At 46.7% G+C, this 10,943-nt stretch overlaps 1 protein-coding gene across 1 annotated transcript; it reads right to left on the minus strand.

The window, feature by feature from the left end:
- Positions 1-1,917: 1,917 nt before the first annotated feature.
- On the minus strand, positions 1,918-10,076 carry LOC121015543 (myeloid cell nuclear differentiation antigen-like). The gene is made up of 4 exons (XM_040452494.1): positions 9,929-10,076; positions 6,172-6,597; positions 4,361-4,549; positions 1,918-2,228 (listed from the first exon to the last, which is right to left on the minus strand). The coding sequence occupies exons 2-4, from the start codon at positions 6,586-6,588 to the stop codon at positions 2,091-2,093; spliced, it is 744 nt and encodes a 247-aa protein (XP_040308428.1). The 5' UTR covers positions 6,589-6,597; positions 9,929-10,076; the 3' UTR covers positions 1,918-2,090.
- Positions 10,077-10,943: the final 867 nt, after the last annotated feature.

Here is a 10,943-nt window from a genome sequence, read left to right on the forward strand (position 1 = left end):
CAGAGAGAGAGGGAGACACAGAATCAGAAACAGGCTCCAGGCTCTGAGCCGTCAGCCCAGAGCCCGACGCGGGGCTCGAACTCACGGACCGCGAGATCGTGACCTGGCTGAAGTCGGACGCTTAACCGACTGCGCCACCCAGGCGCCCCTGTTTTTATCTTTTTATTATCATTGCATAATGCTTTTCTCCTCCCACTGTCCTGTCTCCTACCCAGGCCCCCACCACAGCCACCAAGCTTCCAGGCAAGAAAGCCAAAGCCCTTGTCTAACTATACTCCTATTGTAAACGCCCCCCGAGTGAATTTTAGAAGCTGCAACAGTCAAATGCTGTGTTCAGGCCTCAGTTTTAGGAGAATACAAGATGTCTACTCTCTCCCCAGGTAAGTGAAGGATTAGAGGCCACTGAGGGTTTCAGGTTTCTTAGCACAGTTGATTCCAGCTTCTCTTCCCCATCCTCGCACCCCCACCTCGCACTCGGCTGATTCCGCATGAAGCTTGGTTTGGGCCTTGTTAGGATGCGTCTAGAGCTGTCCTCAGTCCACTCGTTGTCCCATATTGACCCCTAACGTGCAGCCTCCCTGCTCTGTCAGGGTGTTGTCCAGGTCGGGAAGATGCGTCTCTATTTCAGCAGCCTCCACCTTGCCAGCTCCCTGCGCTCTCTCGCACTTCTGCCCTGCGCTCGACCCCCCGCAGCTGGAGGCCTCACTGGTCTCACCCCCAGGTGCGAGCCAGGACTCAGCCAGTGAATGCCACCCCCCCACCACCCGGATCGCTCTCTTCTCTCTACGTTCCCGCTATTGAGACGCGGTGAAAACTGATGTTTACCGTCCTGGGCAGTGCGACTGCCGGGCTCTGCACGGACACCTGCTCCCTAGGCACTGGCGGGAAACCCTCCCAGGGGAGACCCGGGCGACTGTGGAACCTGCCTGCGGAGTCTGTTTTCTGGCAGGGATCCTACCCTTGTGCTGCCTATTGTTCAAAGCCTGAAACTGTCATGTCCTGATTGCGTCCTAGCACGGCCTATGGGGGGAGGCTACTCTGCTCTCTCCGGGAACGGAAGTCACCTGGTATGCTTCAAATACTGACTTTAGAGGGGCGCCTGGGTGGCGCAGTCGGTTAAGCGTCCGACTTCAGCCAGGTCACGATCTCGCGGTCCGTGAGTTCGAGCCCCGCGTCAGGCTCTGGGCTGATGGCTCAGAGCCTGGAGCCTGTTTCCGATTCTGTGTCTCCCTCTCTCTCTGCCCCTCCCCCGTTCATGCTCTGTCTCTCTCTGTCCCAAAAATAAATAAACATTGAAAAAAAAAATTCAAATACTGACTTTAGAGATTTCATCTCGTTAAGTGTTATTTCCCGTCATTTGGAGTAGATTTCATCCTCTATTCGTGACTCTGTGCTCTTGACATGTCCCTCCGTGGGTAACACGGTTCAGGAATCCGCACATTTGAGATATGACAATAGGAAAATACAGTTGAAGAATAAATCATGCGATGTACCAGTAAATCAGAGGATGGGACTAAATATTTCAAAGCACTAAGGGTAGGGATCCTTCCTGAGAGTATTCGTACCTTTGCATAAACCCCCAATTGTGCTTCCTCCAGAGACACCAGTTAAACAAATGCTCCCCTTTGGTGGGGGGGTTCATTGCAGAAAAGGGTTATTTTTGTGGACCGAATAAACCTTTTCCCAGGGCACAGGACCCACTGAGTTTTATATTGTTGTAGGACTAACGTACATAACCCGAGACTGACTCCAGTGAGGGCCTTGCCCTCTGGAAGTCACAGAAGGTAGCCCCCCCTATTGGTGAGGCCCGGTGTACCCCATCCTGTGTGGCTCACAGTGCACAAGTCAACCGCCCCCATGAAGCTCACTCCTGGATGAAAGAGACCACATCTGGCACTTTGGCAGAAGATGCCTTTTGAAAAAGCAAATTTTATTATTTTTTTTGTCCTACAAATGTGTTAGACGCGAAATCTAATCTGTTTGGTAAGTGCATAAAAACATGTTAATCTAATGCTGTTTTGAAGGAAGTAATGAAATCTATCATGCGGATAGAAGGAGCTCTTAATGTGCTGGACCACTTTCCACCGAGACTATTCTTCATTGATATTCTCCACTTTGACAATACAATTAACGCCACTCGATGGATTCAGAGGAGAGTTCTTCACTGCAATGTCCAGCTTGAAAGTCACACTGCGTGGTTGCTGTTTGTGTCCGTTCCTCTTGACGACCTTCAAGGAGAGATAAGAAAGACACGATGAGACCCGAAGGGTCTACAAGAGGGTCTCCTGTGTGGCCTACCCCCAGCCCCCTGCAGCCATTGTCTCCTGCTCCCTAGCATCCCCTGTCCTGTCTCAGAGGCTGCTCATTCTCTGTTTCCCGTCTCCTCCAACGCATCTTCTCTCTCTTCATGCCCTGGCGCCCGAATCTTTCCTGGTGCCCTGCCTAAGTGTCCACCGGGGTGGGGAGGAGGAACCAGGAAAGAAAGGGTGGAGCTGGTGCTCGCAGTGCTGAGTGCCGAGTCCTCAAGGAGCACAGAAGTGACGGGAAGCTTCCGCGGGTAAGTATGTTTCTCTGTGCAGTTGCTCTAGAGGAGAGGAACGTTGATGAGCGCATCCACAATTCCTACGTGGACTTTGTGAGTATGTGTGTATGTTCCTATGTGCATGGGAAAGAGTGTGGTGTCATATGGGTCAGGATGTGCACTGCACAACAGTGTGGTACCTTTGTCTCTAAGATACAGTTAGTGATTCAAGATCTTGGGGCTCCATGGGTCCTTAGTGTCTGGTGTGAGTTCTGTTGACCCTCTTTCTCCTTACACTTCTCTGTGACGCTTATTAGACACACTTTCTGTTTTCCCCTTGACCCCTGTGCTCACTTGTTTTCCTTCTCAGGTGTGAAGTATTTCACCCCCAAGAATCAGTTCTTCTCAACGCTTCACCCTTATGTGTCTGGGCTTTTCAGTGAGCGTGCCCGCGAATCTGACTCTGGAACCCAAGCACTGGGGCCAGTGTAGGAATGGCGGGTCGACCACAGACAGGCAGTGCCAATTAGGGCAAGGGCCTACCTTTCTCTGATGATGATCATCAGTATGTCTATCAATGAAATGAGAATAATGACGGTGTCTGCATCCCTGTTTCAGTTCCCAGCACACAAGAAGCACTCAGAGTTTTCTTATTGGGCCGCCTGGGTGGCTCAGTCGGTTAAGCGTCCGACTTTGGCTCAGGTCACGATCTCACAGTTCGTGGGCCTGAGCCCCGCATCAGGTTCTGTGCTGATAGCTCAGAGCCGTAAGCCTGCTTTGGATTCTGTGTCCTCTCTCTCTCTCTCTCTGCCTCTCCCCCACTCATACTCTGTCTCTCTCTCTCAAGAATAAACATTAAAAAAAAATTTTTTTAAGTTTCCTTATTATATCAATATACATGTTATCACCTTGAGATTTCTCACAAGCAGCATCGTTACACCCATGACTTTAAGAAAGATCTCTAACTGACAAATATTGCCGCTTCTGCTTCGGTATCCTTGTCCCTGAACCTCGCCTTTCTCCCTAATGCATCTGTCCAGGTAGTCACTACAATATGTTTTGCTAAAATCTCAAAGAGATCAAGCATTGTTCTGCTCCCCCAACAATTTTTCAAGTTGTCACCTATCTTCACAGGGATTTTTCCACTGGTTTCTGAAACAACGCTATACTACCTGCTCGGCTGACTCCTCCGTGTACCTTTCTGGCCTCCTCTTCCCACTGTGTTGACACCTGCTGTATTTTTCGCTTGTACACAAGTCATGTTGTCTCTCACACTCTTGAGGAAATGCCTGAATCACTTCCTCTGCCTAGAGCGCTTTCCAACGTCCTCTTTGCTAAGAAAAATACTGCCGACTACAGTGCGATTTCCCTTTTCTGCCAGGCAGTGAGATAACGTATATGCACGTTTTCACTGAACCAGGCAGGGTCTTCCGTTCACCCCGTAAGGCAGAGACTTTGACCATTTCAGATGACCGATCAGGACAGATTGCCAACATCAGGCAAGCGGTGAGTGCTGGAACCAGGACTCAAAGCACGACTGTCTTATTCAAAGCCTTGCTCTCAGCCACCACGAGAAATTCCTTTCTTTCCCGCTTTCCTAATTTCTCCCAGTGTTTGCTTGTTTCACGTAAGTATCGTATCCTTTTGAAATCTGTGTGAATGTCATTTCCTCAGAGCCTCTTGAAAGTCCTCCACTTAGACATGAGTGCCAGGTATGGTTCTGTTCTCCTCCCACAGGCTGCACCCCATGTGTAAGAGGACAGGAGTCTGGCGCTCTCAAAACCCAGGCCAAACGATTTGCCTCCTGGGCAAACGAATGTTGTTCTACCAAGGTCTCACCTCCATGAAGCTGTACTTTCCACTTGTCAGTTTTAGATTCTCCCTAATTTTTTTCAGATAAAAGCAGAAGAGTCGAACTGTGTCTCCTTCCGCACACTCGATGCCGTAGCATATTTCACTCCCCACGACCTCCATGGTTCCTGTATCGTCTTGTATTACATAGACTGTTGTCTTCTTGTTATCTTTTTTCTGTAACAGAAATTGAACATCCCGTTTCTCTTTCGGTTTTGTTCAATGTTTTATTATTTATTTTTGAGAGAGAGAGAGAGAGACAGAGACAGAGCACGAGCAAGGGAGGATCAGAGAGAGAGGGAGACACAGAATCCGAAGCAGGCTCCGGGCTCTGAGCCGTCAGCACAGCGCTTGATGCGGGGCTCGATCTCACGAACCGTGAGGCGGTGACCTGAGCCGAAGTCGGACGCTTAACCGACTGAGCCACCCAGCCGCCCCCAACATCCTGTTTCTGAAGACATCGTAACGTTGATATTTGAAGGAGGACCCCGGGGACACAGTGAATACAAGACATAAAAAAGCAATTAGAGGAACACATACACATACAGCTTCGGCAAGGTCTTCTCCAAGAACTTTCGGCTTATGATCTTGCTTTGATAGTTTCCCCTTTCTTGTTCTAGATATTTTCTATCTGGCAGTCCTAGAACAATGAATTTTCTTCCTATTTCCACCGCTTCACCACCAGGGAAGCTTTGATTCCTTCAAACACTGGAATCAGAGGAACCCGAGGGCTTTCATGGACTCCTTTACCTCCTGTCGTCCTGCAGAATGGAATGGACATGACTGCAAGTGTTGATTCAGTAGATTATACAGAACCAACAGAACAAGTAAGGTTCCAGTAACTTACTACTTCTTTTTCCAACCTTCTCCATTAACTCACTCTTCTCCAAGTCTTATCTCCACTGACCTGGATCTTGCAGTTCACAAATGACAGAGTCTCACTTCCTTAAGTTGTAACTCATCCATTCTAGAAATGCATTTCTCTTAAAGACAGAGTTGGAGGGTAATGTAGGTAACTTAAGGGGCTCTCCCAGAAGACAGATGTGTAAGAGTATGAAGCAGTCAATCCTACAAAATGCCTGGTAAGTTCATGAAAGTTTGTGAATTCTGGGGAGACCTGAACACATCATACTGACTATTAACCTGAATTTGGACGTGCCGTACAAGTAAACTTCTCTGACACACGCACCCCCTTTTGGGGGATATAATGGAGTTGGACTGCTGTGTTTTCAACATATCTTGCGATGTCAAACCTTAGTCTTCAATGAACTGTTTAAATAACGTGTTAAATAAATAAGCTAGAGGAGACAGCCTTGCCCATGTCTATCGTTTGCCTACGTGGTAAAGGTATTCATATTCAGGAGGACATGAGCCGATATATTTATTACTCTGATTATGTGTCCCAACCGGAATGAATCTTTGGGAGGCTGATGGATTATTCAAAGATTTAAAAAAAGAGAAAGATAGATTTATACAGTTTTGGAGGAGCTCAGAGATAAGCACATGCATACTGATTCATGCCCTGATAACAGAGGCTGAAAATAATCCTGACCGGGGACACGACAAGATTTCCGGTGACACTTTTTCAAAGAACTTGCATCAAGGTATCTTGGGTACAAGACTACCGGGTCACTAGTCCCACTTCCTGTCATGTGGCTCTCTTGACCACCTACCCGTGGTCAAGAGACAGGCCTGAGAACTGGGCTCACCCGTCAGTCAGCACACACAGAACCTGGCGATCAAAAACAGTTAATTTCAGGTGTGGGTGGAGAACATGAAAACGAATGTGAAGAGATTACCTTCTGCAGGAGAAACAATCCAGACACGATTGTGGGAAGATTACCCGGATCTTCCTGGGAAAGATCTCTGATCTTGGGAGGGGTTTTTGCTCTTATCCAGAGGTCGTTTGGGACCACAATCCTCCGGCCATCAGGAGCTCTCTGCACAACCGACCTTTCGTTTATCTCCAGGACATTTTTGTATCGAATGTATCCTGACACGGTAATGACATTCTCTTGCTTGAATTCCTTTTTCAGCTTGATGTTTAAAACCTTCACTTGGAAAACTTGATTGGAAGTAGCCACCGTAGCAAGAAACACTTTTTTTTTCCTCTGCCCTGGGAACTCAACTGGATCTGTTGCCTTCAGTACCACCACTGTTATGGGGTCCTTTTGAAGGGTAGGCCTCCTAGGAGCCACCTGATTTGGGGCTTGCATAGCTGGGTTCTGTGTTGGACAGAAATAGGAGAACAAAGGTAGGAGTTTGAGCATGGAATACCAGGTCATTTACTTGTGAGTGACACTTCGCTTATGACACTGGGGCCACAACAACCCTCGAAGATCGTTGGAGCTGGGGCCAGGCTCAAAAGGAGTCGCCTAACAGAAAGGAAAGGCTAATGAACTGAGAGCTTAGGCAGTAAAAGTGTAAGGCAGCAGACTGGGATGAGAGTCCAAACACCCTCAGTTGAACACAAGAGCCTTTCCGAATTCAAGCACGATCCTGAGCCCGAGACATGCACAGAACTGTGGATGATAAGAGCATTGGCCTGAGCTAATGAGGGACAGATTCAAATATTTCTTTGACAGAGCAGATTCAGAACGAACAAACAGAAAATGAATGTCAGGCATGTCTGGGCACAGCTCAGACTGCCAATGTGCGCATGCTGTCAGTGGTAAAAAAGAAAAAAAGTGACATGTAGCGTGAAAAGGAGAAAACATTTGAGGAAATAATGAGATAAACTTCTTGGAATGAAAGTAACATGAACATCTTCAGAGTGACTGGCCAAAAGAATGCCAAAAAGGAGAGTAAAGGAAAAACCCGTGTCAGGCAGGACGTAATGTTGAGACCCCGGAAAATACCTAAAACAGCCAGGAAAGTTTGATTCCCAGAGAAAAAGTACAGATCACTTAACAAAGTTGCAGAACCAGATTCTCGACAGCAAAACTACACTGCAGGACCTTTGTACAGCGTTCTACCCAAATTCCATATCTGTGGTTTGGAAATGCCCCAAAAAAGGGAATCCAAAAGGGGTGTGTGTGTGTGCGTGTGCGTGTGTGCGCACGCGTGTTAGTTAGGTGACAAAACTTATTAGGAAAATATCTGATGTGAGGTCTCAGGAGCCTATGTATATATTTTTTAAAAATCCACGTTAGTGTGAGGGCACATACGTCTTGCTACATAAACATGACGGCATGTGAGCTGAGAGACAGGACTCAGATCTTCCTAGATCGTCAGTATAGTACATGATAGATAGTGTGTGTGCATTTGTTAACCTTTCCTAGGTCACTCAAATTCTGAATTCCACAACATATGTGAACCCAAAGGCCTCAGAGCGAGGTTGTGAACAGGTATTGAAGGGAAAAACTAATTTTGAGACAAGAATTTTGTAGCAAACTGAAAATGGCATTTAAATGTGATGTCCTATAGGTGAATCTCTGATATTGACCAACATGATGAACAGTCAGAAGATTTAGCAACACAAAGATACCTATCAAGCACTCTTTTGGAGATAATATTCCCCAAGAGATTAAAGGAGGTTAACATAAAAACACGCTGCAGACTAAAAAGGTAGTGAGGACAAGACCTCGGTTGAGTCTTTCAAAGTTGTAAAAATCAATAAAGCCCCAACGGAAGAGAGAGAAAACAGAAAGTAGGTCAACACAGCGGGGTGAATAGAGGAAGGAGAGATGGTATCTGTTCACTGAGCTGCTTGCCTGGGAAGAGGAGTCAGAGACATTAACTTAAAACTATTGTTGAGGGGTGCCTGGGGGGCTCAGTCCGCTGAGCATCCGACTTGGGCTCAGGTCATGATCCCATGATCTCGCAGTCTGTGAGTTCGAGCCCCGCGTCGGGCTCTGTGCTGACAGCTCAGAGCCTGGAGCCTGCTTCCGATTCTGTGTCTCCCTCTCTCTCTGCCCCTCCCCCACTCATTCTCTCTCTCTCTCTCTCTCTCTCTCTCTCTCTCTCCCTCTCCCTCCCTCTCTCTCTCTCTCAAAGGCAAATAAACACTAAAAAAAAAAAAAAAAACCTGTTGGTGAAGAAGACAGCAAGACAACATAGAATAAGCACTCCAGAAAAGTGCTCTGAATTAATCAAAATGGAGTATTTCACCGAATGGACATAAAGTGATAAACCCATTAAAAGACAAGATTTCAATGTTCAAGTAGCTTTACTATTTTTTTTTATTTTTTTAAATTTATTTTTCAATATATGAAATTTATTGTCAAATTGGTTTCCATACAACACCCAGTGTTCATCCCAAAAGGTGCCCTCCTCAATACCCATCACCCACCCTCTCCTCCCTCCCACCCCCCATCAACCCTCAGTTTGTTCTCAGTTTTTAAGAGTCTCTTATGCTTTGGCTCTCTTCCACTCTAACCTCTTTTCAAGTAGCTTTAGATGGTCCTTAAGTCAAAGACTAATCTGAACTGAGCTTTGCTGCCCAATGATAAAAGTTTTCAATTCCAGACAGATGCAACAGTTTAATTACATATTTGCCTAATAGTTATAGGTACAGATTATTTATTATTAGTTTATATTATCCTCATTATTATGAATAGTGTTATGACACGAGCACATTCCCCTCTCTCTCACTGTATATTCATATATGTGTTAACAGCTGAGAGAACCACAGGGAAAAATGGACAAAATCATGATTATACGTTGGTACTCCCCTATGTCAACTACTGAAAAAAGCAAGAAAAAAAACCACTTAGAAAAGTTGACCATCACTGTTCAACTTAAGTAAAAGCTTGATGTAATATTTAGAAATTTCTGAAACCAATATTTGAAACATAACATTTCTCTCAAAAGCACACGACATGTTTGAGTACCAGGCTCTACAGGAGGACAAGCATTCCAAAGTGTGGCTCCCGATTTGTCTCCAACCACCTCTTTTCTACAAACCGCACTACCCCATTTGCCTGAGCCTTGGAGGGAGGCTCGGAGGGGGTCCTGGGGGACCCGGATGCAGCCCCGCCCCTAGAAGTGGCAGGGGACTAGGACAGGTAGGAAAGTGCTAAGGTGCCTTGTACCCCTGTGAGTGCCCTTGTGAACCCGATCGATGCTCTATTCCGTGTGTGCGTGTGTGTGTGTGTGTGTGTGTGTGTTCCCAGGTTTTGTGAAACATATCCAGACATGGTTTCTGTTGAGTATCATCGCATACTACTTTTTCCCCACCCTGTCTTGTGTCCTGTCTCCTCTACCCCGGCCCCCACCGCAGCCGCGAAGCTTCCAGGCAAGGAAGCCAAGGCCATCTTCTGAATAGTTACTTTTGTTAGAAACACCCGCAGCATGGATTTTAGAATCTACAACAGTCAACATGTATTTCCCTTCCTTCAGGCCTCAGTTAGATGGAACGAAAGATGTCTGGCATCTTCCCCTGGCAGAGAAGGCTTAGAAGGAGCCACTATGGTTTTCAGTATTCAGAACACAGCTGACGGCAACCCCCCTCCCCTGCGCGCTACACACAAGGCTCAGACACTCACCCTTCCCCCGTACCTTGTGGTATCATCGAGCTGCCCAGATGTCCCCCACAGAAGTCCTGGCCAGACTCACCTCACTGACGACTCGCCACAGTCGTCCAGCTATGGAGATTTTCTTCCGAAATACAGCGATCGATGCAGGTTTGGTTTGAGTAGGAAGATATCACAGCAAAGCTCTCACAAACTGAACTGCAGGCTTCTGCAATCTGAAATGCTCTGAAAAAAAAAAATGGAATCCTTCCAAGATAACTTGGGAAACTGCCATTGGTAAACGTCACAAAAGAGCTAAAGCCTGGAGCCCGCCCAGTGTTAGGAAACTTTTCCTGAGGCTCCTCCCATCCATGCCTTTAGCTTTGTCTTTTCTTAGTGAGAGAATGTGAGTCGAGAAGCTTTCTCTTAAACATTTCGGTGACCATGAAAAGTTAGAGCTAAATTATCACTTTTTAATTTTATTTTATTTTGTAAGAATGTCTGAAAGGAGTTTCAACTTAGAACTTTCTTATCCTAGCGGACTTTACTGTTGGTCAGTGGACCCTGGAGCCCCTTCAGTGAGGCTCAACTATCAAAGAGGAGAAGTGAGTCACCCACCCACAACTTCCTGTTTTCCTGCTTACATGGCACTCGATGGGAGGGAGGAGATCTTAGGGAAATTATTTCCAAATAAACCTAAGTGACAAACAGGTTCATATCCTTGCTGCAATGAATCATCAAATCCCGGCAGATCAGGAAGATTCTAGAAGAGAGGAGGGCCTACTAAAAAGGTTGTCTGCAATGTTGTGATCTGTATAGGACTGCGGGTACAATTTGGAGAATTGTAACCCTGAGAGGTCAACTAGATGGAACCAGGCAGCATCCTTGTATGGCGATTACACACCATCTGACTTGCAGGAAGGCAGAGTCCGTGAAATGTAAAGGGGTCCCAAAAGCAGGGCACGTGAAGGGAGGGAGGAGAAAACTGATGGAGACAATTGAGGCAATTGGAACTAGGTTTGTGGAGGAGAGAGTTGCAGTCTGTGTCTGAAAAACATCTGCAATCAATGAGTGAGGCAGGGATGCAGGGTGGGGGCTGGCAGGAGTGCCCAAGGCTC

Source organism: Herpailurus yagouaroundi, unplaced genomic scaffold (assembly GCF_014898765.1).
Source record: "Herpailurus yagouaroundi ecotype Mexico unplaced genomic scaffold, PumYag 207, whole genome shotgun sequence".
Classification (NCBI taxonomy): Eukaryota; Metazoa; Chordata; class Mammalia; order Carnivora; family Felidae; genus Herpailurus; species Herpailurus yagouaroundi.